The sequence below is a fragment of the Schistocerca cancellata genome, chromosome 8, assembly GCF_023864275.1.
Source record: "Schistocerca cancellata isolate TAMUIC-IGC-003103 chromosome 8, iqSchCanc2.1, whole genome shotgun sequence".
Lineage (NCBI taxonomy): Eukaryota > Metazoa > Arthropoda > Insecta > Orthoptera > Acrididae > Schistocerca > Schistocerca cancellata.
The window spans coordinates 540,474,532-540,501,117 of record NC_064633.1 but is presented as its reverse complement, the minus strand read 5'-3'; the positions used below and the strand labels follow the sequence as shown (position 1 = coordinate 540,501,117).

The 26,586-nt window shown below is 38.5% G+C and overlaps 1 protein-coding gene across 2 annotated transcripts in view; it reads left to right on the top strand.

The window, feature by feature from the left end:
• The window catches only part of LOC126094557 (ubiquitin-protein ligase E3A), a 161,800-nt gene extending 135,585 nt beyond the window's left edge, over positions 1 to 26,215 (top strand). For both annotated transcript variants that reach the window (XM_049908992.1, XM_049908991.1), the window contains exons 10-12: positions 136 to 291; positions 380 to 597; positions 24,615 to 26,215. In XM_049908992.1, the coding sequence (XP_049764949.1) occupies positions 136 to 291; positions 380 to 597; positions 24,615 to 24,735 (495 nt within the window). In that variant the 3' untranslated portion in view covers positions 24,736 to 26,215. The remainder of the gene's footprint in view (positions 1 to 135; positions 292 to 379; positions 598 to 24,614) is intronic.
• The last annotated feature ends 371 nt before the right edge of the window (positions 26,216 to 26,586 follow it).

Below are 26,586 nucleotides of genomic sequence, written 5' to 3'. Positions count from 1 at the left end.
TTTTCATAATATTGCTACGTTCCATCCTGGATTTTCCACTGTGTGACAATTTTCTTTATTTATTGTATATTTGAATAAAGCGGTTGACACTACTATAACTTCATAGTGAGTGAATTTTATTTTTTCTTTCTGCAGGAATTTGTAGACCTGTATGCCGATTTCTTATTGAACTCATCAGTTGAAAAACAGTTCAAAGCTTTTCGAAAAGGTTTCCACATGGTCACAGATGAGTCACCACTTAAGTTACTTTTCAGGCCAGAGGAAGTAGAGGAATTGGTGTGTGGTAGTAAGGTAGGCATCTCACTGATAAAACATTGTGCATTACCACGACATCTCAGAATTGTTATGTCATGAAATTGTATTTTGTGATCTGTTGCAGAATTTTAATTTCAATGAACTGGAAGAAGCTACAGAATATGATGGTGGATATACATCAGACACACCGATAATACGCGATTTCTGGGATATTGTTCATAATATGCCTTTAGACTATAAGAGGAAGTTACTACAGTTTGCTACAGGTAGTGATAGGGTGCCTGTTGGTGGTCTTAGCAAATTAAAATTAATTATTGCTAGAAATGGATCTGATTCAGACAGGTTAGTGACATATTTTTTTTAATGTATCAAAAACAGATATTTTGTATGTTTTTATTTTATTAGCTGATTGGAGTGTGGTTGGTACAGCATGTATTGAAACAAACTCGTATTACAGGTTTTTAATAATATTTGCTTCTGCGAATATTATAATGAAAATTTAGCAGTACACTATTTTGTTTCTATCATGCAGTTGCAATGTGGTGACTTCTGTCTGTCATCTCAGTATGTTTCGGTAGCAGTATATTTGTCAACTTCACTACTAATTTCCCATGTCACAAAATAATTAAAACTAGAACTATCTTCTAGTATGTTACAATAGTGTTTCTTTGCTCCTGTTCCTTAATTACATCTCTCATTAAGCAAGTTATTACTATTTGTACAAATTACCATTGCTTCTGCTATTAGTTTCTACTATCTACACTGTTGAAAGTATTTGTTCTTTCTTCTTTGATTTGCTAGTACCTGGTTTATTGAGTGTTAAATGTGCTACCACTCTCCTAAGTAAAACTCCAATAACATTTATTTATTATACTCTTTTGGTGTCTACTTTTTCTGTTCAATACTCTGTAGTCCTGCCTGATTCAAGGAGGAGATTATGATCCACACGCCTAACCCTCCCTGACCAAACCCTGTCCCTTCCAACCAACACATAAGTCTTTTTGTTTCCATCCAGGAGTGTTGATTACTTACATAGTTTAAGGTCATCTTTTATTTCCAACCAGGTATAGTCATTGATGCAGCCCTATGAATTGCTGTACCCAGTGGAGCACACAATAAGAATTTAAATTTTGACACGAAAATCTCTGTCATTCAGTTTTGGGCCACATTTGTAAAACTATAAAAGTTTTTTTTTTCCAAATTAGGAGATTATAGTAAATGTATCTGTGAAGAAGTCCCAAAAATCAGTCTGATCCTTGATTGTTATATTGATATGATAATATCTCAGCATCTTGAAACATTTATCCAAATTCTGGCTTACTGTACGTTAGATTATTCCATTCATCACCACCAAAGACTGTAATGATGTGTCCTACAGCCAACTCATTTACCATAGGAGTTTATAACCAGAAGCAACAATGCCTCCTTTGTATGTTTTTACAGAAAGAATGAATTGTTTTCATATACATCTCTTTATTGTTTCTCAAGTTAATCACCATTAAAATTTGTACACATTTGCAAGCATTGTAACCAATTCTGGAAGCAGTTTTCCACTCTGTTCTTGGAACCTGGAAAATGATAAGATGCTGGGAATTTTAATCTTAATTTTCTATGAAATATGGAGGTATAACCTAAGAAAGGAAAGAGTGTAGAAGCTATTAAAAATTAGACTGAGTAAAGGAAATGTGTTAGTTGAGAACTAAATACAATCCTTAGACGTAGTAACCTCAGAAACAAAAGTAAAATGGTTACGAACAAAACACTAACAGTAAACAAATGTATATATGTATAATGGGTCAGGAAGTTTTGGAAATAAGGAAGAGATAAATGATCAGCTGCGATGCAGAAATGGATTACTGGAGACAGTGCTGCAGTCTCAAGAGTAGACAAGTCAGAAATGAAAAAATCAGAAAAATGGTGGAAATGGAAGGAAACATAATGGAAGCTAATATATTTTCAGGAGGCAACTCTCCAGTATTAAAGCCAATTACAGTTTTAATGTGAATGAATACACTGACTAGCACAGTTCTTACAGATTGATGACATAATTTATATTATGATAACCTTTGTATTATTCGTGGCTATATTTCACCTGCCATGATTCTATGAATACTTTTATGAACTGGTTGATGGTTAGATGACTGAAACTGGTTGTATAACTTGAGTATTTTACAGCAGCTTAAGGCAGTACATTTTTCAAATAAAGGAAGCTATTGAGAGGAAGAGGTTGCTGTGTTATGGCCATATAAAACAAGTGAAATAATAGACCGCAAAAGAAAGAAATGAAGGTGGATCACAAAGGGAAAAAGAAAATAAGGCTCAGATCAGTGGTTTGTCAGAGGATCTCCAGGAGGGGATCTCAGGTAATCGTAGACTGAGACTTCGGAGGTTGAGAAACCGGAAACAGCATTAACTGCAAGCAACTTGAGTGTAAAGAGGTCACTAGATGATAAATCAGTTGAATAAAGGCAATGAGACATTAATTCAATGGTTTTTCTCTGTTAAGTAATCGATTGTTTGACATGCTGTTGACAGCTGGCATTGTCATAAAGAAGAATGGTGAGATCGTTTTGTTTCTTGTTACTGACTTCTGTGGTGACTTGTGGCAAATAGATAATTATATACTATTCAGAATTAACTAGTTTTAGATCCTCTAAAACAATAATTCCTAATCTTTTCAGTGAGTGGAGCACTTTGGCATGCCATTTTTGTGACAGAACCCCTGGTTTGTTTCTTTAGTACGTTTTTAATCCAACATTGTGAAAATTTATTATTTGCAACAAAATTGGCAATAATTTGAAATAACATTTATTTACTTCAAAAAGTAATTTCAAACTTAATCTGAATCCTCTTAAATTTGAAATAACATGATCAGTTAGGATTTTTAAATTTTAATTAAATAAGTTGTATTGGTTCTTATTTTTGCAATTACACTTACCATTACACTTTATTGATGAAAGCTGAATTCTTGTAACAGGTTTGGCAGTGAGTCTGTTGAGATTTAGGTTTTTTGTCACATAAGTGGAGAACTCTGTTTTGTGCATGTATGACGTTGCAAATGGTAAAAGTATCAACATGGCCCTTTGCAATAATTGTTGGTATGTTTACAAGCATTCTACACTGCAGCAGAATTTCGGTAACAACATAAATTCAAATTTTTCTTCCAACAATGAACTAATGTCAGTTTCATATTCTTCTGCAGATATGGTAGAAGGTCGTGCATTCACAATGTATAGGCTTGTAACCAACTGCTCATTTTGCTGTATAATGTACTATTCATTTGGAAAATACTAATTATAAGTTTCATTCAGATCTTTCAGTTACTGAATAACTTCAATAAACATATCTTCTGTTTTAAGCCTTTCCTCTTCTAAAATGTCTTTTATTGTCAGGAAGCAATCAAACCCATTGGAGTATATTCAAATGGTCCAGTTTATTTTTCTTGAAGGCAAAAGGATTTTCTTGATTAGTAGATTCATTTACTTGCCTAGAAGAGTTAAATTGAGCCCTTGATTTTTCTACACTGCTTGAAACTGCCAAGGAACAGAGACATTGTTGGACAGGAACAATCACAGATAATGATGTACAACATGATACACAGTACATACAGAGCAGAAATGGATTGGTATATTTATAACAAAAAATTTTACAGACTTCACCATATGGAAAAGCGGAATAACAGACAGACAAATAATGTTATTGGTTGACGCCGGTCAGACTTCAAAACATGAAGGTCGATGTTCGACTCTTAGTAAGGAGTATGTCCTTTTTGGGCACTAATGCACATTTTTCACCTGTTATTCATGCTGGCTGCCAAACTGTTGAGGAGTCCTTGAAAGGAGAATATTGTCCCACTCTTTCAAGGCAGTTTTTCAGTTCTTGCATGGTTCAGGGAGGGTGTTAGTTGAGAAATGAGTCTGCCAAGAGCATCCCAGACATGCTCTATAGGGTTTAGGCCCAGGGAGTATGCAGGTCATTCTTTATGTTCAATGTGTCCACTTTCCAGTGTGCCAGACATCTCAGTGGTCCTGTGTGTGAAGGCATCATCATCCATAAATAGAAAGTCAAGACCTACCGCATTCCTAAACAGACAGGCATGACACAGAATAAATTCCTTACAGTACAGTCTTGCTGTAATCTAGGAGTGAGATGTCTGTTCCTTTCTGCCACTATGGCTACATATTGATCCTCTTGTGATGTGATGGTCCGCTTACAACCACTGGCATGCTTCTGCAGGGGCATTTCCACCTTCAGTGGCCTATTTTAATCATGTAATGTCACTTTTGAACATGCCTACTACTGTAGCCACAGTAGTAACATTTCTGTGACCAGGGTTGTGGCACTTGAGCTGGCTTCAAGCTGTCAGACTACTCGTCCACAAACACAAGCACTGAAATGATGTCTTGCAGACATGTTGCTGTACCACACGGAATGTCGCACTAATCAGTTCCACAACCACCTTCATCAAATACTGTACTACATGAACTGTCGAATGCATACAGTGCATTCGTGCACAGGCTTCACTGCTGTTAAAACATCCCGCCATCTAAGTTTTCTTTAACTGTCTTTGGTCAGTTGTTCTCTAGCATTTGTAGAGCAGAGTAAAAAGGTGCTTAAATAGGCCATTTGAAGAAACCAGTTGCTGCTGAAAATTTGATAGTTCAATTCGAAGCTGTTTTTTAAACAGAAAGCACACACTTGTCTCTCAGTTCAAAAATATGGCTTATTATCTTTTCTTGAGATAATCCTCTGACTTCAGTATGTGAAATAAGAGATACATGTACACTCCTCAGGTTTTCACATTATTTAGTGGCAGAGATTCTAGGAAGTTAATAATTTTGATCTTGTGAAGAGGATACATGCAACTGGGTGCTAATTATTTTGCAGCAAGTGCCTGCCTGTTAATCGTGCAGTGGCTTCTAGAATAGTTTTTGTTGGCGATATTCTTAATAAGCTGTACAGCTCTATTAATTACACCACAAATGGCCTTTGATCCATTGGCAGAGAGTTGATCCATTGGCAGAGAGAAGACTGCAATTGTTCTGTGGTATTTTATTCTCTTCAAGAAAAGAGTTTCAGAGACCAAGTATGTAGAGTCCAGTAGTACCTGTTACTATAGATTAGCATCAAAGAAGATTCTGCAGTAATATGTTTTTGTGTTAGCTATTGCAGTCAATACTGTGAGTCCTGTTACATCATTAGATTCAATCCATTTGTTATGAAAATTTGCATCATTAGAGACAGAGAGTAAGCTCATTCTGTATGTTGGTTGGTAAATCTGCGAGGGTGGTTTGAACGAGTTGTTCACGTGATATTCATTGGACTATTGCCTGTAAACACGTGCCACGTCAGTGCTCTTGGACGAGAGCTGTGGCAGTGATGTTGCTCTGTTGTTGTTCCTGCATAGTGATTTGCGATGATGGGAAAAATAGAGATTTGATCAGTGATTAAGTACTTTGTAAAGAAAGGTATGAAAGCAAAGGACATTCATGCTGAAACTTCCTGGCAGATTAAAACTGTGCCGGACCGAGACTCGAACTCGGTACCTTTGCCTTTCGCGGGCAAGTGCTCTACCAACTGAGCTACCCAAGCACGACTCACGCCCCGTCCTCACAGCTTCAATTCCACCAGTACATCGTCTCCTACCTTCCAAACTTCACAGAAGCTCTCCTGCGGACCTTGCAGAACTAGCACTCCTGGAAGAAAGGATATTGTGGAGACATGGCTTAGCCACAGCCTAGGGATGCTTCTAGAATGATGTTTTCACTCTACAACAGAGTGTGCACTGATATGAAACTTCCTGCAGATTAAAACTGTGTGCTGGACTGAGGAAGTTTCATATCAGTGCACACTCCGCTGTAGAGTGAAAATTTCATTCTAGAGACATTCATGCTGATTTCCAAAAAACACTAGGAGACTGCTCCTGCATATTCAACTGTTGCCAGGTGGACAAATGAATTTAAATTTGGTTGGGAGAGCTTAGATGGTGATCCACAGTGTGTCACTTCTCCAGAAATTGCAAAAGTGCACAAAATGGTCATGGAGGATCACCAATTGAAAGTGCATGAAGAAGTGGAAATGGAAAAAAATTATCTGCAAGATGGATGCTGTGACTCCTGATGTTGGATCAAAAACGCACAAGAATAGACATATCAGAACAATGTTTGGCCCATTTTAGGAGAAACGAACAAGGTTTTTTGCTCCAGTTTATGACCACCGATGAAACTTACGTGCACTACTATATCGCAGAGATAAAACAACAGTCAAAGCAGTGGAAACATGCTGATTCTCTGCCACCAAAGAAAGCGGAGACAATTTCTTCAGTGGGGAAGGTCATGGCCTCAGTGTTCCGGGATGCGAAGGGGATTCTGTTTGTAGATTATCTCCCCACTGGGCAAGCAGTTGCTGGAGAATACTGTGCTAACCTCCTGAACAAATTGCAACAAAAGATACGCAAAACAAGGCAGGTTTAGCAAGGAAGAAAGTCATCTTCCATCAAGACGATGCACCTCCGCACACATGTGCCATCACCATGGCAAAATTACACGAACTAAGGTATGAATTCACCTGATATGGCTCCATCAGCCTTCCATCTCTTTCCAAAACTGAAAATTTTTCTTGGTGGGCGACAATTCACTTCAAACGAAGAATTGAGAGCCAGAGTTGACTACTATTTTGCAGGCCTGGAGGAAACTCATTTTCGAGATGGGATCAAGGCACTGGAACATCGTCAGACTAAGTGCATTAATCTACAAGGAACCTGCATTGAAAACTAAGAAAAGTTTCAATGATGTAAGTACTTCTTTTCTATTCCATTCCGAGAACTTTTCAAACCACCCTCATATTACGTGTTGAGCTACTGTTTCACTTGAATGTGGTATATTAGCTGTTTCTTTTGTTGATTTTTCACCTAATGTACATTTTACCATCTCCGTAGTGGAAAGTTTATTAATTTTTGTGGAACTGAGTAGGCTTCTCCACTTTGCAATATCCAACAGGTGACTACGTAACAAACTTCAATTGCTTTTTTTATTCACTCTTTTCGTGGTTTCTGACGATTATCATTATTGTTAGTGAATCCTAAAATTCTGTAATTTCTATCATACTGCCGAAGCTATATAGCAACTGATCTGGATCAATTTTTTGTAGAAGTATTGACTATTTTCAGGACAATTTCATTGGTATCATTCTCATTACTATCATAATTACCTTTAGCAAATGAGCTTGTCATTGATTTGGAAGCAGAAAAATCAAGTTCTGCATTAGAACACTTCAGAGATTTTTCTTTTTTTAGCCATTACATCATGCTGCAATGAAGTGTTGGTAACAATTTTGAGACAAACAATTTAGATTTCTTCTTTTCAGTTCCCCGTCATCTCTCCATTCCCACTCTCCACTCGTCTCCCCTCTCCTTCCTTTCTCTTCTTTCCTCTCCAGGAGGAAAAAAGTTTAAATGACTACTTATGTTGTTAATGATGTTAACAGCAAAATATAAAACTCTCACAAATCTCTTCTTAAGCAAACATACATTTTCTTTTATATGATTCCTTAAAGAGCTGGAAGGGGTTGACTGTCTAAATGTTTTATAGACATGGACATCGATAGACAGCAGAGTGATATGGACTGCTTTGGAAGCAGGTGCACTATGAGATGAGTGAGAGTGGTTCTTTGAATGGCCTGTTACAATCATATTCTGTGCTGTCCTTCCTTCATTGTTGAGTATGCCGTCCGCAAGGTTGCCTTCAAGTCTGATATACAGCCTTATTTGTTGTTGGTGTCACATTTTTACCAACTATTCAAATTTGCAATTGAAAACTAGGGTTAAATGGTGTTTCTTTGCAGAGGCATTAGTTTTTATTGTTTTTTGAGTTACTTTGTTGGATGTTTTGAAAAAGTTTTGTGGAATCCTTGAGTGACCATGAAACCCCAGGGTTCTGTGACATGAGGCACAATTTAAGAAACACTGCTCTAAAGCAGTGGTCGCTGCAGTATAGAAAGGGGGACGGGGGTGTTGCTATCATTTACTTTGAAGTACTTGTGAATGAACCATTTGTGTGGGTTTCTATTCATCTTGGAACACACACACAGTTGATTACTGCTTAGTTTTTCATCTTACAAATAGATTACTTTTATTTTATGTTATGATGCTATATGCAGATTTTGCATTTCTTCAGTTGAGTTTTTTAATCATTTGTTTCACTTGTGCAGAATATATTGGGAACAGATCTTTTTCATGGCTAACTGTGGATGCAAAATCAAATGTAGTGCAGTCTTTGGTATGCTTAAGTGCTCAGCTTAAATCACAGAAAGGCACAACAAAAAGACTGTCGGAAAGAGAGCATCTGACCAACAAGGCTTTTGTCAAAAATAGACCACAGGCATGTGCGAAGCAGTGGGCAAACAAGTGTACTGTAACCTACTTCCTTTGTTTTCAGACTGCATTTCCTTAGGATTCTTCCAATGAATCTCAGTCTGGCATCGGCTTTACCGACGATTAATTTTACTTGGTCATTCCATTTTAAATCACTCCTAATGCCTACTCCCAGATAATTTATGGAATTAACTGCTTCCAGTTGCTGACCTGCTATATTGTACCTAAATGATAAAGGATCTTTCTTTCTATGTATTCGCAGCTCATTACACTTGTCTACATTGAGATTCAATTGCCATTCACTGCACCATGCATCAATTTGTTGCATATCCTCCTGCATTTCAGTACAATTTTCCATTGTTACAACCTCTCGATATACTACAGCGATATACTACAGCTTCATCCACAAAAAGCATCAGTAACTTACGATGTTATCCACAAGGTCATTTATATATATTGTGAATAGCAACAGTCCTACGACACTCCCCTGCAGCACACCTGAAATCACTCTTACTTTGGAAGACTTCTCTCGATTGAGAATGACATGCTGCGTTCTGTTATATAGGAACTCTTCAATCCAATCACACAATTGGTCTGATAGTCCATATGCTCTTACTTTGTTCATTAAACGACTGTGGGGGAACTGTATCAGACACCTTGCGGAAGTCAAGAAACATGGCATCTACCTGGGAACCCGTGTCTGTGGCCCTTTGAGTCTCGTGAACAAATAGCACGAGCTGGGTTTCACACGATCGTGTTTCTCGAAACCCATGTTGATTCCTACAGAGTAGATTTCTAGTCTCCAGAAAAGTCATTATACTCTAACATAATACGTGTTCCAAAATTCTACAACTGATCGACATTAGAGATATAGGTCTATAGTTCTGCACATCTCTTAAACGTCTCTTCTTGAAAACAGGGATGACCTGTGCCCTTTTACAATCCTTTGGAACGCTACACTCTTCTAGAGACCTACGGTACACCGCTGCAAGAAGGGGGGGCAAGTTCCTTTGCGTACTCTGTGTAAAACCGAACTGGTATCCCATCAGGTCCAGCGGCCTTTCCTCTTTTGAGCAATTTTAATTGTTTTTCTATCCCTCTGTCATCTATTTCGATATATACCATTTTGTCATCTGTGCAACGGTCTAGAGAAGGAACTACAGTGCAGTCTTCCTCTGTGAAACAGCTTTGGAAAAAGACATTTGATATTTCAGCCATTAGTCTGTTATCCTCTGTTTCAGTACCATTTTGGGCACTGTGTGTCTGGACATTTTGTTTTGATCCACCTACCGCTTTGACATAAGACCAAAATTTCTTAGGATTTTCTGCCAAGTCAGTACATAGAACTTTACTTTCAAATTCGTTGAACGCCTCTCGCATAGCCCTCCTCACACTACATTTCGCTTCGTGTAATTTTTGTTTGTCTGCAAGGCTTTGGCTATGTTTATGTTTGCTGTGAAGTTCCCTTTGTTTCCGTAGCAGTTTTCTAACTCGGTTGTTGTACCTCGGTGGCTCTTTTCCATCTCTTACAATTTTGCTTGGTACATACTCATCTAATGCATATTGTACAATGGTTTTGAACTTTGTCTACTGATCCTCAACACTATCTGTACTTGAGATAAAACTTTTGTGTTTAGCTGTCAAGTACTCTGACATCTGCTTTTTGTCACTTCTGCTAAACAGAAAAATCTTCGTACCTTTTTTTAATATTTCTATTTACGGCTGAAATCACCAGTTGCTGATTCCCTGTTCTGCTTTCACTGTTTCAAATAGTTTGGGTCTGTTTGTCACCAGAAGGTCTAATATGTTATCGCCGCGAGTCTGTTCTCTGTTTAACTGCTCAAGGTAGTTTTCAGATAATGCACTTTAAAAAAATTCACTGGATTCTTTGTCCCTGCCACCCGTTATAAACGTTTGTGTCTCCCAGTCTGTATCTGGTGAATTAAAATCTCCACCCAAAACTATAACATGGTCGGGAAATCTACTCGAAATATTTTCCAAATTTTCCTTCAGGTGTTTTGCCACAACAACTGCTGAGCCAAGGGAGAGACATCCAGTTATAATGTTTGAGTCTGCTTTAACCGTGACCTTCACCCAAATTATTTCTGATTTCGGATCTCCGTCAATTTCCTTCAATACTATTGCACTTTTTATCACTATAACACGCCTCCCCCTTCACTGTCCAGCCTCTCTCTGCAGTATACATTCCAATGTGAGTTTAGAATTTCATTACTGTTTACATTGGTTTCAGCCAACTTTCCGCCCCTAGTACTATGTGGGCATTGTGACCGTTTATTCATGAGAGCAGTTCTGGGACCTTTCTATGGACACTTCTGCAGTTTACTACTATCACATTAATATTGCCATTCCCTGTTGCGTTTAGCCTACTGCTACCTTGTCACATCTCAGGAGGCATCTTGTCGGGCCTAGGGAATTCTCTAACCTAAAAAACTCACATGTGCACTCCACACGCATTCCGCTACCCTTGTAGCCGCTTCCTCTTGTAGCCACTTCCTGTGTGTAGTGCACACCTGACCTATTCAGGGGGACCCTACATTTCTCCACCCGATAGCGGAGGTCGAGAAATTTGCACCCCAGATCTCCCCAGAATCGTCTCAGCCTCGTGTTTAAGCCTTCCACTTGGCTTCAAACCACAGGACCCTGATCGGTTCTGGGAACGACACTACAAATAGTTAGCTCCGATTCCACCCCGCAAACGAGGCTTTCCGCCTTCACCAACTCTGCCAACTGCCTGTATGAACTGAGGATGACCTCTGAACCCAGACGGCAGGAGACATTGGTGCCGACATGAGCAACAGTTTGCAGTCAGGTGCACCCAGTGCTCTCTATCGCTCCCGGCAAGCAGACAGAGTGAAGACTGGCCTTCTTCCCCGACCTTTCCGCTATTTCCCTAAGGGGCTCCATCACCTGGAGCTCCCAATCACTAATAAACCCCTCCCCCGTGTGCCTGCTCGGACCTTGCTGAAGGAGTGATCACATGTCCACTCACAGGCAGAGCGGGTGATGTCATGCGGCCAGCCTCCACATTGACATTCCGCCTCGTGTGATGCGAACGCCGTTGAACCCGCCACTCCCCTTGGGGTGGCCCAACCGCGCCCCGTACCCGCAAAGATGTCTCAACAGCAGGGACTGTGGGTGAAGCATGTAACACCTGGGGTGTACCAGGCAACGCACCAGACTCCCCACTGCTGCTACACTCCGTGGCAGCAACCTGAAGATGGCTGGCTGTGGCCATCAGCATGCTCAGCTGTTTGTGAATAGTGGCCAGCTCCTCCTGTGTCCCTACACAGCAGTCATACATCCTATCCATCCTAAGAAATCAACAATTTAATGTAGAGATATGAATATAATAGAGGGAAACATTCCACGTGGGAAAAATATATCTAAAAACAAAGATGATGAAACTTACCAAACAAAAGCGCTGGCAGGTCGATACACACAAACAAACACAAACATACACACAAAATTCAAGCTTTCGCAACAAACGGTTGCTTCGTCACGAAGCAACCGTTTGTTGCGAAAGCTTGAATTTTGTGTGTATGTTTGTGTTTGTTTGTGTGTCTATCGACCTGCCAGCGCTTTTGTTTGGTAAGTCTCATCATCTTTGTTTTTAGATATATTTAATGTAGAGAGTTGAGTAATCAACTTTTAACTAGACTGCTAATTCACTAAAGGCGGCTGATAGCTGACTAAACTGTGGTTACTATACACTTCATGTTGGAAAAAAGTTTTTTAGAAATTCATGATTATTGTATACTTTTATTATCATTTGTTGACAGAATCCTAATCGTTACCACAATCAATGTCCTTCAATTGTTGCACCATTTGTGGTTTGTATGGATGAAATTTTAAATCAAGATGAAGAATTCTGGGAACACACTCCTAGGACATTCCAACCACTGCTGCTTGCTTACGAATTGAACACCGAGAGGCTCCATAGGACAGACTCGCGTACAACATCAATTTTTGCTGGAGAACGCACACTACTTGGTCGTCCTGTTGGTTTCTTCTTGAGGGCAGATCCAGTCTCTTCAAAGATATTAATCCAACATTTTATCAAGTGCTTCAACTGAATGCCATCATGACATCGTAAATTATAAAAACGTCGAAACTCCCTCTGTGCCGCTACCAAGCTATCATTGTTTTTATATTAGAAAAAAAAAAATATGGCTAACATGCGCTGTTGTCCGTTCCACTGACCCATGATTACTGAAATGACAGACTGTTTACTCGCTAACTGTCATGAACCTACAGTGCTACCACCTGCCCATAGGTGCCACTACTCATTTCAAACATTCCTGTTATTCTGTGTCACCCTGTACGTTTAGGAGCAACCTCCTGACACTTAAATCTATACTTGATGTTAACAAATTTCTCTTCTTCAGAAATGGTTTCCTTGCCATAGCCAGTCTACATTTTATATCCTCTCTACCTTGACCATCATCAGTTATCATCAGTTATTTTGTTGCCCAAGTAGCAAAACTCATCTACTACTTTATGTCTCATTTCCTAATCTAAAACCTTCATAATCACCTGACTTAATTCGACTGCATTACATTATCCCCATTTGTTGATGTTCATCTTATATCCTCCTTTCAAGGCACTGTCCATTCCGTTCAGCTGCTTTTCCAGGTCCTTTGCTGTCTCTGACAGAATTACAATGTCATCAGCAAACCTCTAAGTTTTTATTTCTTCTCCATGGATTTCAATTCCTACTCCAAATTTTTCTTTTTTTCCTTTACTGCTTGCTCAATATACAGATTGAATAACATTGGGGATAGGCTACAACCCATGCGTCACTCCCTTCTCAACCACTGCTTTCTACTCATGCCCCTCAACTTTTATAACTGCCATCTGGTTTCTGTACGAATTGTAAATAGCCTTTTGCTCCCTGTATTTTACCCCTGCTACATTCAGAATTGCAGAGAGTGTTTTCCAGTCAACATTGCCAAAAACTTTCTCTAAGTCTACAAATGCTAGAGACGTAGGTTTGCCTTTCCTTGACCTATCTTCTAAGATAAGTTGTAGGATCAGTATTACCTTGCATATTCCAATATTTCTACAGAATGCAAACTGATCTTCCCCGAGGTTGGCTTCTACCAGTTTTTCATTTGTCTGTAAAGAGTTTGTGTTAGTAGTTTGTAACTGTGACTTATTAAACAGTTAGTTTAACACCTGCTTTCTTTTCAATTGGAATTTTTATATTCTTCTTGAAGTCTGAGGGTATTTCGCCTGTCTCATACATCTTGCTCAGCAGATGGATGAGTTTTGTCATGGCTGGCTCTCCTTAGGCTGTCAGTAGTGCTGCTCCCAGGGCCCTGTTTCAACTTAGATCTTTCAGTGCTCTGTCAAACTCTTCACTGAGTACCGTATCTCCTGTTTCACCTTCATCTACGTCCTCTTCCATTTCCGTAATATTGCCCTCAAGTACATCGCCCTTGTATAGACCCTATATATACTACTTCCACCTTTATTTCCCCTCCTTTGGTTAGGACTGGTTTTCTAACTGAGCTCTTGATATTCGTACAGGTGGTTATCTTTTCTCCAAAGGTCTCTTTAATTTTTACGTCTGGATTTGGAACACTGCGACTGTCTGGTTGCAGTAATTCCTGAAAACTTTAACAAATTGCCATTTTTTCTTCAATTTTTATTTATTCATGACCAGTTTCGAATTTCCTGGTGATTTATCATCAGATAATACCATTTAGTTTGGAGTATTGTGGGGGTTGTGCATCTGTGGTGAATATAGAGACAGAAAAGTGCACACTGTATGTGGGAAGAATATTGTGAGAAGATCGTAAGATTAATTTGATGGTATTATTCACTGTTTTTATTCTTGTGACAGGCACTGCTCTGGAAAACATAATGTATGCTTTCCAGTATCATTAAATGTCAAGTAAAACAGGCAATTTTTCACCGATGGTGACTCCCACATACGTTGTAAAATATAAACAAACCAAAGAGTGTGGCTGTTGTTGTCTCCAAAGAGTTTTGTGGAGACAGAGAGTTTCTTTGTTAATTTTTCGTTTTGTGCAGCATTCGTAATAAAATATATATTTATTACATTACTTCCTATATAAAAATTAGTGTTATGTTTTCACATTGGAAAATTTCCTTATGCTATTTACAACACTGTTTAGGACAATATTTGTGGTAGTGAAGTTATGTTTGGCATGTTTCTCATTGCTCAATAAGGAGGATAGTGTACATATGGGGAGAGGAGGGGGGAAGGGAAAAGAGGGAGGGGGGAAAGGGGTGGGAGAGGAGAGAAGAAAATTGTGTGTGTGTGTGTGTGTGTGTGTGTGTGTGTGTGTGTAAAAGAGAGAGGTGTTTAGGTGTGGTATGAGTGAGGTTGGGAATGGGTATGGGAGTGGATGAGTACAGTATTTATTAGTCTTTCAAATTTAAGGACTCTTTAAAATTTTAGATGAATGGGTTATTTGCTAAATCAATTTGTTCATTTAAGATGGTGTGGGGTGTTTTATTGTTAAGCATGAAAATTTCAAGTTGTTCCAAGAGGTCTATTTTTATTCTTTTGTCTACAATGTGTAGAATGTGGAGGTTGGTTTTTATATCTGTGATTGAATGACTATTTTGGGCTAGAAGGGCTCCAAAAGTGGATTTATTTAAATTATTTAAACGGAGTGTGTCAGTGTGCTCTTTCTATCAGATTTCAAAATTTCTTCCTGTCTCTCCTCTGTAGTAGCAAGAACAGCTGTCACAAGTTAATTTGTATATACCCGATTTGTGATATCGTTGGCTGGTTGTTTTAATGTTGTGAATTGTTTTGTTTTGTATTTTGCTGTTTGTGTGGAAACTGATTTTGACTTTGTGTGTTTTGAATAGTTGCAAGTTGGTATGATATATTACCAAGGAAAGGCATACAGACATATTTAGTTTCTTCTGGTGCTGAGGAAAGGTTTGTTGATGGTTTTTGCTTAGTTTTCATCTTTGCATCTAGTTTGTCAACTATGGTTGGGTCATAAGCATTGTTGTGGGCTATTGTTTTTTTAATGTTTAGTTCCTTGGTTTTTCAGCAGTTTCAGCATGAATTTTGTTTACACAGTTGAGTGCTGATCTGAAAAACGCTAGTTTGTGATTTGGGTGGCATGATGTATTGTTTATAGCAACATCTGTTATGGTGGGTTTCCTGTAAATTTTGAATTTGTGTTTGGAGTTGTGACATGTTACGTTTAAGTCAAGAAAATTAATTCCCTGTTGTGTTTGGTGTTCAACTGTTACCCGTATTGTGGGATGTATATTATTCAGTTTAGAGGCAGGTTTTCTATATCAATTGTTGTTCCATTGTATAGTATCAAAGTGTCATCAACATAGCGTTTATAATAAATTACTTTCTTTTTCCGTTGGATTATCTTTAAAGAATTTGTTTTCCAGATCATTAATATAGATGTCGGCTAGTAGGCCAGCTAAACTACTGCCCATTGATAAACCGTCTTTCTGAATATAGATTTTATTATTAAAGGAAAAGTAATAGTGAGAAAACACTAACCCAAGCAAATCCATCAGTTCATAGATTTCTATGTTACTTAGCTTTTTATCATGCAATAAGTTGTTTTTGATTATGTGGAATGTTTCTGTTATAGGCATGTTGGTGTACAGGTTTACTATGTCGAAGGATGTAAATTGTGCTGTTGTGGGAATAGTGATATCTTTTATGCTGTTAATTAGAGCTGTCCTCTATGGAGTAGTTATTTGTGAATGTGTAGGATTTACTGAGAATTTCATGAAGTTTTTTGGTTTTTTGTATCCAGGACTGTGTATTGAGTTGACTGTTGGGCGTAGTGGGTGGCCTTGTTTATGAACCTTGGATTGTGATCTGAGCTTTGGAGCTGTTGGGTAGGCTCAGATTCTAGTTCAGTTATGTCGGTATTTTTAAAAAATTCTAATGCTTTGTTAATGTACTGTGATCATACATTATTACAGCTGCATTACTTTTGTCAGCCTTAACCACAAGAGCATTATTATCAACTAGGTTTTTTTTAAATTTGTTTTAATGTTGTAGTCTCATTATGAGTAATATTGTGGAGTTTGTTTTGTTTTCTCATGTTTTTCTTTATTTTATTTGCTTCATGTGCTAGAGCATTGTGGTCATTTTGATAGGCAGGCTACCTTTGTGTCAGTTATTACATCTTTGACAGTGTTTTCATCAAGTTTGGTGGAAATATTGTGATTTAGCCCTTTATTTAGCAAATTTAGTTCTGTGTTGTTGAAATTAATGTTTGTTGTGTTAGCACCCTCCCAGAAAAATTATGATTTTCATCAGGTAAGTTGGGGTAACAGTTGGTGGATTTTTTTGGCAAAGAGGTTTGAGAGCTTTTTCTTTTGTTTGGATGAAATTTTCAACATTTCTTTACCCACAGATTGTTGAACTAACTCTATGAATGTTACATTTTGGGACAGTTTAAGGTGATTGCTTAACTCTTAAGTGCAGCCTGTAGATGTCTTTATTGAGTAAGTCTTTTGGTTTATAATGAGACCTAATTTCATTTTTGATTCATGTGACTTTTGGAGGCCTAAGCTGATTTACTCTGGTCATTGATTAAAACTTTGACATAATTAGGAATAATGTTTTCTAACATGCACTGCTTATTGAATTTAATAGCAAGAATAGTTTTCATTAACTTCAGTTAACACTTTCTGTATGTATTCATTGTTCCTTTTACCTGGTTAGGTAGCGAAATAAAACTTTATTCATTCTGGGTTTGGAATACTGTACTCCTCCACTCCCATACTCATTCCCAACCTCGCTCATATCACACCAAAACACCAATCTCTCTACCTCTCTTTTTTACACACACACACACACACACACAAATCTTTTCTCCCTCTCCCTCCCTTTCAACCCTTCCATTCCCCCCTCCCTCTTTGCCCTCCCTCCTCTCCCCATATGTAGACTATCCTCTTTATTGAGCAATGAGAAACACGCCAAACACAACTTCACTACCAGAAACATTGTCCTAAACACTGTGTTGTAAATTTCTACATCTACACGATTACTCTGCAGTTCACATTTAAGTGCTTGGTAGAGGGTTCATCGAACCACAATCGTACTATCTCTCTACCATTCCACTCCCGAAGCGCGCAGGAAAAACGAATACCTAAACCCTTCTGTTCGAGCTCTGATTTCTCTTATTTTATTTTGATGATCATTCCTACCTATGGAGGTTGGTTTCAACAAAATATTTTCGCATTCGGAAGAGAAAGTTGGTGACTGAAATTTCGTAAATAGATCTCGCCGCGACGAAAAACGTCTTTGCTTTAATGACTTCCATCCCAACTCGCGTATCATATCTGCCACACTCTCTCCCCTATTACGTGATAATACTAAATGAGCTGCCCTTTTTTGCACCCTTTTGATGTCCTCCGTCAATCCCACCTGGTAAGGATCCCACACCGCGCAGCAATATTCTAACAGAGGACAAACGAGTGTAGTGTAAGCTGTCTCTTTAGTGGACTTGTTGCATCTTCTAAGTGTCCTGCCAATGAAACGCAACCTTTGGCTCGCCTTCCCCACAATATTATCTATGTGGTCTTTCCAACTGAAGTTGTTCGTAATTTTAACACCCAGGTACTTAGTTGAATTGACAGCCTTGAGAATTGTACTATTTATCGAGTAATCGAATTCCAACGGATTTCTTTTGGAGCTCATGTGGATCACCTCACACTTTTCGTTATTTAGCGTCAACTGCCACTTGCCACACCATACAGCAATCTTTTCTAAATCGCTTTGCAACTGATACTGGTCTTCAGATGACCTTACTAGACGGTAAATTACAGCATCATCTGCGAACAACCTAAGAGAACTGCTCAGATTGTCACCCAGGTCATTTATATAGATCAGGAACAGCAGAGGTCCCAGGACGCTTCCCTGAGGAACACCTGATATCACTTCAGATTTACTCCATGATTTGCTGTCTATTACTACGAACTGCGACCTTCCTGACAGGAAATCACGAATCCAGTCGCACAACTGAGACGATACCCCATAGGCCCGCAGCTTGATTAGAAGTCGCTTGTGAGGAACATTATCAAAAGCTTTCCAGAAATCTAGAAATACGGAATCAACTTGAGATCCCCTGTCTATAGCGGCCATTACTTCGTGCGAATAAAGAGATAGCTATGGTTATAATAGAAGGAAACATTCCACGTAGGAAAAATATACCTAAAAACAATGATGATGTGACTTACCAAATGAAAGTGCTGGCAGGTCGACAGACACACAAATGAACACAAACATACACACAAAATTCAAGCTTTCGCAACAAAGGAAAGAGGGAAAGAGGGAAAGACGAAAGGATGTGGGTTTTAAGGGAGAGAGTAAGGAGTCATTCCAGTCCCGGGAGCGGAAAGACTTACCTTAGGGGGGAAAAAAGGACGGGTATACACTCGCGCGCGCGCACACACACACACACATATCCATCCACACATATACAGACACAAGCAGACATATATGTTGCACAAGAACGATGTTTTCTGAAACCATGCTGATCACGTATCAATAGATCGTTCCCTTTGAGGTGATTCATGTTTGAATACAGTATATGCTCCAAAACCCTACTGCAAACCGATGTCAATGATATAGGTCTGTAGTTCGACGGATTACTCCTACTACCCTTCTTAAACAATGGTGCGACCTGCACAATTTTCCAATCTGTAGGTACAGATCTATCGGTGAGCGAGCGGTTGTATATGATTGCTAAGTAGGGAGCTATTGTATCAGCGTAATCTGAAAGGAACCTAATCGGTATACAATCTGGACCTGAAGACTTGCTCGATCAAGCAATTCGAGTTGCTTCGCATCCCCAAAGGGGTATCTACTTCTAAGAAACTCATGTTAGCAGCTGTTCGTGTTTCAAATTCTGGAATATTCCATTCGTCTTCCCTGTTGAAGGAATTTCGGAAAACTGCATTCAATAACTCCGCTTTAGGGGCACAGTCGTCGGTAACAGTACCATCGGCACTGCACAGTGAAGGTATTGACTGCGTCTTGCCGCGTGTGTATTTTACATATGAGCAGAATTTCTTCGGATTTTCTACCAAATTTCGAGCCAATGTTTCGTTGTGGAACCTATTAAAGGCATCTCGCATTGAAGTCCATGCCAAATTTCGCGCGTCTGTAAATTTTAGCCAATCTTCAGGATTTCGCGTTCTTCTGAACTTCACATGCTTTTTCTGTTGCCTCTGCAACAGCGTTCGGACCTGTTTTGTGTACCATGGGGTATCAGTTCCATCTCTTACCAATTTATGAGGTACGAATCTCTCAATTGCTGTTGCTAATATATCTTTGAATTTGAGCCACAATACTCCAAACTAAATGGTATCATCTGATAATGAATCGCCAGGTGATTCGAAACCGGTCATGAATAAATAAAAATTGAAGAAAAATTGGCAATTTGTAAATAGCATAAGAAAATTTTGCAATGTAAAAATGTATTACTAATTTTATAAAGGAAGTAATGTAATAAATATATATTTTGCTACGAATGTCGCACAAAACAAAAAATTAACAAAGAAACTCTCTGTCTCCACAAAACTCTTTGGAGAGAACAACAGCCACACTCTTTGGTTTGTTTATATTTTGTAAAGTATGTGGGCGTCACCATCGGTGAAAAATTGCCTGTTTCACTTGACATTTAATGCTACTGGAAAGCATACATTATGTTTCCAGAGCAGTGCCTGCCACAAGAATAAAAACAGTGAATAATACCATCAAATTAATCTTACAATCTTCCCACAATATTCTTCCCACATACAGTGCTCACTTTTCTGTCTCTATATTTGCCACAAATGCACAACCCCCACAATACTAAATGGTATCATCTGATAATAAATCACCAGGCAATTCGAAACCGGTCATGAATAAATAAAAATTGAAGAAAAAATGGCAATTGGTTGCAGTAATTCCTGAAGTCCCTTTAATTTTCCTGTAAGCAGTATCTATCTTACCCCTAGTGTTACATGCTTCTACATCCTTACATTTGTCCTCTAGCCATCCCTGCTTACCCATTTTTCACTTCCTGACGATTTCATTTTTGAGGCTTTGTATTCCATTTTACCTGCTTCATTTACTACATTTTTATATTTTCTCCTTTCATCAATTAAATTCAATATCACTTCTGTGACCAAGGGATTATTACTAGCCTTTGCCTTTTTACCTACTTAATCCTCTGCTCCCTTCACTATTTCATCTCCCAAAGCTACCTATTCTTCTTCTGTTGTATTTCTTTCCCCTGTTCTTGTCAGTCGTTCCCTGATGCTCTCTACAGTGTCTGGTTCTTTCAGTTTATCCAAGTCCCATCTCCTTAAATTCCTACCATTTTGCAGTTTCTTCAGTTTTAATCTACAGTTCATAACCAATGAATTGTGGTCAGAGTCCACATCTGCCTCTGGAAATGTCTTGCAATTTAAAACCTGGTTCTTAAATCTCTGTCTTACCATTATATAACCTATATGAAACCTTACAGTGTCTCCAGGTCTCTTCCACGTATTCAACTTTCTTTCACGATTCTTAAACCAAGTGCTAGCTATGACTTGGTTGTGCTCTGTGTAAAATTTTACCAGACGACTTCCTGTTTCGTTCCTTACCTCCGTCCATATTCATCTACTATTTTTCATTCTCTTCCTTTTCATACTATCGATTTCCAGCCCCCCATGACTATTAAATTTTCGTCTCCTTAACTATCTGAATAATTTCTTTTATTACATCATACATTTCTTCAATCTCTTTCATCATCTGCGGAGCTAGTTGGCATATAAACTTGTACTAGTGTGGCAGCCGTGGGCTGAAGGGATTACACTGAAGGTAGTTGGTAAAGTGTTATTCTTCTACAGTTTATGAAACTTTTGTGTAGAACTAACATCTGTACTTGAAGTTGCACTTTCATACAAAATTTTCTGGGAAAACTTTTCTCAGTATCAGGAGGAGCAGTAACAGTTGCAGTTGACTATGAACTTTACATGACTCTGTCCTGTTGTTGCAGCAAATGAAAATTCAATACTAGTGTTTCACAGGAGAAAATGAATTTTGAGGAGAGAAATTTGAAGCAAAAAAGAAATTTTAAGTCTGGTTGACATTCTTGAAACCGTACTTGTTGGTGGGAATAAGGAAGTGCTTACGTGTTGGAAACATTCCTGCAAGTGACATATTTCTACAGTAATTCCTTTTTCTACACAAAATGGATATTTATATGACGATTCAAATAATCACTTGTAGACAATATAATGTAAATGGATAGATAAAAAATGTACTCGCCAAGCGATGGCAGGAGAACACACACGCACACACAAAAAGGTTTAACTTTTACAAGCTGTTGGAGCCAGTGGCTCCTTCTTCTGGCAGAAGAATTGAAGGGGAAGGAAAAGGTGTGAAGGAAAAGGAATGGAGAGGTTTAGGGAGAACTCTAGGTAAAGGGTTACTTACTAGATGGGATAAGAAGGAAAGATTGATTCAGCCTGACTGAGCTTTCAGCAAAAGCCACCTTCAGAAGGGAAACACACATTCACACAAACGAGCACACCATACACTCGCACAACTACTACCTCCAACAACACCAGCTAGAATGCAGTTGTGTTGAACGGAAGCAGCAATCCAGATTGGGGCAGGGAAGGGGAAAGGATTGCGTGTGATGACAAGCAGAGAAGGGAAGAAAACAGGTGGTTGCTGTGGCCTAGCAGTGCACAGTGAGGCTGAGGGGATATGAACTGGATGGAGGTTATAGGACAGAAGGGGTGGAAACTGTTGGGTGGAGGCTGTTGGTACAGTATGTTACCATAGGTTGTGCCTGGGATGACTTTGGGAGCAGAGAATGTGTTGTAAGGATAACTCCCATCTGCACAGTTCAGAAAAGCTGATGGTAGAGGAAAGGGTCTAGTTAGCCTGGGTTGTGAAGCAGCTGTTGAAACCAGCCATGTTATGTTCAGCTGCATGTTGTGCCATAGTCTGGTCCACTTTGCTCTTTGCTACAATTTGGCGATGGCCATTTGTCCTAGTGGACAGCTGGCTGATAGTCGTACCAATTTAAAAAAATCTACGTAATGATTACGACAGAGCTGGTATCTGACATGGCTGCTTTCACATGTGCCCCAGCCTCTGATGGGGTAGGATAAGCCTGTAACAGGACCAGAATATGAGTGCTGGATGGGTGGGTAGAGCAGATCTTGCACCTGGGTTTTCCACAGAGGCATGATCCCTGTGATTTAACCATATTGGACTCTTTAAAGTGCTACTTTCCTTCTTCCAGTCAACACTTCTTTGCCATCAATCCCTCCAACCGAAGCCAACATAATCCCAACACTGAACCATGTCTCTCCCAGTTCACATCACAGTTCAACCATGATCCCCCCCCTCTACCATCGCGCTGGTCAGCTTAAAGCCTTAGGCCTTTTCAAGAACCTCTCCCCTGAATCCATTCCCCTCATCACTTCTATGACCCCGCAAATGCCCACCTCCTGCATGTTCCCCAAAAGTCACAAATCTAAAACATCCTGGACTCCCTGGTGTAGCTGGTTATTGTGCTCCCACTGAAAGAATTTAGGCTCTCATTGTCTAACACTTCCTTCCAATTGTCTGAAATCTCGCCTCCCATGTCAAAGATACCAACCATTTCCCTCACCGACTCTCCACCATCTCTGCCCCATTACCTCCTGGATCCATATTGATCACTGTTGATGCCACTTCCTATACACCAACATTCCTCATGCCCCTGGTCTTGCTGTTATTGATCACTACCTCTCCCAGTTTCCTTCAGTATGTAAACTCTTTACCTCATTTCTCATACATCTTACTAACTTTATCCTAACACAAAACCACTTCTCTTTTGAAGGGTAGGTATATGAACAAATTCACAGCACAGCCTTGTCCAACTACCATCTAGTCCCTGCATGCTCCGCCAGGCAGTGTACACTTTTCTCCCTCCACCGGTGCTATGCTATCCCTCCCCATTCCCCATCCCTCACCGGACTGCTGCTTCCATTCGACGCAGTTTTATCCTGGCTGGAGCAGCCAGAAACAGCAATTGTGTTTGTTTGTTTTGTTTTTGTTTCCTGAAGAAGGCTTTTGCTCACAGCTCAAATGTCTGAGTCTTTTGATTGTACCTGTCTGCAGCTCAGTATGACATATCTAAGGTAAGTAGCGGTCTATCCTTATCATAATATTGTTGATATTCCAACCTGGACTTTCCAGTGTTTGTATTTGCATCATGAGAATTTGAATATCATAAACTTTATTGGGAAAGTGTTGTTTGGTAAACAATAGGCCCGTGCCCAAATGGCAGATGTTTTGTGAAATTCAAGAGGTAGCTTGTTGAGTCAGCCTTAAAGGTAATCCTGCCTACTGTAGTTTTCATACTCATTTTTAAAAATCTTATATTACTTATCTGGAAGTGAATGGCTCTGACTACATCAGAACACATCAAACACACAGGGAATTGGCATTGCCTATTTTCAGTGAGAAGTAAAGAAGTATTGCCAAGTTTTTCAGTCTCACATTTGGAATTTTAAATGTTAAATGGCATCTGGTCATGCACACAGAAGACACTAAACTACATCCCATGAATATGAAATGTTTTCTTAACCAAAACTGTAGTAAGCCGTGATGGGCACCAGTTACATTATTTAAATCCTTTTTATTGTTAAGAGGAAGGAATAAAAATAGTGATGCCTAAAGTTTAGTTGCAGATGTTGCTGAATAAAGCCCAAGCCTATTGTAAAATAAATAAATTGTGAAGAGTATTTGTGCAGAGGAACTAGGAAGGTCAGTCTTGTAACTTAGAGTGAAGAAGTTGGTATGTCAACTGCTAGGGACATTGTAGAAAGTAAGAAGATACATTAACATTGTCAGCTCCCCTGCTGCATTCTGTTATTGACTAATAATTCTACTAGCATTGTTTGAGATATTTAACTCATGCTCTTTACATTCCCATTATTCATTAGTGTCTTATAATTTCAGGTTACCTACAGCTCATACGTGTTTCAACGTTCTTCTGCTTCCTGAGTATGAGACAAAGGAAAAGTTAAATGATAGACTTATGAAGGCAATAAAGTATTCCAAAGGATTTGGAATGTTGTAACCCACTTCGCTTTCCTCCTAAAATTTAGGAAACAAATTACTTTGAAGTTCCCATCATGTCTAAAGAGTGTGGAATTTGTTAATAAACTCCTGTGAAAATGAAAATTTTTGGTGCAATTTAGCAGTGGATGAAATATGGTGCAAAATGAGCTGCTCATTAGTGTTACATAAGTGTGTAATAACAATTTGTTCTATGTTACCACTCCCTCTTGCCTCTGGGCTGTTAGTCCAGTGATAAATGTAAACTGATTTGTTAAATATCAGTGACAGTTTCCTGGTGGTGTTTAGTAACAAAATTATTAATACTACTGACAGTGTCTAAATATGGAGGTATCTGCAAAATACTACTGTAATTGACTTTGTACAAAGTGCTAAGAATATTGTCATCTTCAGTGAAGCTTTTATGAACATGGGGAGGAAGAATGAGGTGCCTGTTTAGTGTGTTTGTATGAATGAAATTCACAGTGTATGATTCATTTTGTGTGTGATGACTAATTAATTTGTCTCTTGTACATTTTCCAAAATTTTGAGGCAGCTATTCTGTTTCCCTCCAGAAAAGTGCAAAAAAAGGAATGACTTCATATCCTTACAAATTTGCTTCATATCTGGTGCACATACACACACAAACTAATCTATTACCTGTCATGTTTACACATAAAGTTTCCAATTTTTGAAATGAGGATAGTGGACAATTGAATGAAATTATAAAAATAAAATATTTTTGTGAAGAAATGCTTATTTTAAGTGTGTACATTTAAAGATGAAACTTTTTCAATATATGTACAGTGAGATGTTAAAACCTACATTTAGTGTAAACTTATTTTTAATAAACAATGTTGCCTGGTAAATACAATTTTAGAAATGAAATGACCATTTCCAAGAATTCTGATGTGGTCCTACAAAGAGACTGATAGTTTACTGCTCTCATGTTGATTTAGACGAGTCAACAACAAGAATGTTTCTGTAATAAATAATTTTTGAACTATTTATAATAAGTTTTGATACAGTAAACTAGATATTTTATTCATCATATTTAATTATTTCGAAACAGGGCTGTGCTCATTTGTAAATAATTTTTCATTTGTAATAAATAGATTTAAACTTTCATTCAAATTTTTCCAACCTACATTGTTGCAACAGGAATGTTTAAAGTTATACTATTCTCAGTTTTCCTTTTTCCTTGTGCTCAAATTTCACAAAGTGAGAATTACTGGTAGTATTTGACCTTTTTTATTATCTTTATTGGTTTGCATTCTATGAGAAATGCTATTTTATTTGGTAGTATGTTACTGTCAGTCCTAGACTGATATTTCATTCTGTTTCTTGTATTTGTAATTTGCTTTCATTTCAGTCTTCATTGTGTAAAATAGCTGAAGCATTGTGACATCCTCAAACTACTTTCAATTTATGAATTCTAAGCTTTATGTAAAAGTTAGATTGTTAATGTACATTTGATTTGTGAGAAGCATGTAAAGCTGTTAATAAATCTTGTAGAAATGGTTTATTTATTTTTACTGATGTGTGTATTATAAAGGAGCAATATCTTAATCCATTGGCTACACAATTTTATGCACATGACTCAAGCAACTTTTATAGGTATCAGGTATCACTTACACTGGTAATTCCTGAAGCTTGGTACATCTTAAATTACAAATAGAAATGTTGGGATATGCTCACAGGCTTATTTATATCTAGATGTGCAAGAGATTAACATGATAGGATAATTGATTTCCATAATCATTTGCGGGGTGTGGGGGGATTACAGTTGCAAATCCTGCTGTCATAAACTGTCAAGGCAACTTTTTAATACGGAAAAATTAGAAGTGACACTATTTGTCAAGAAATTGATAAC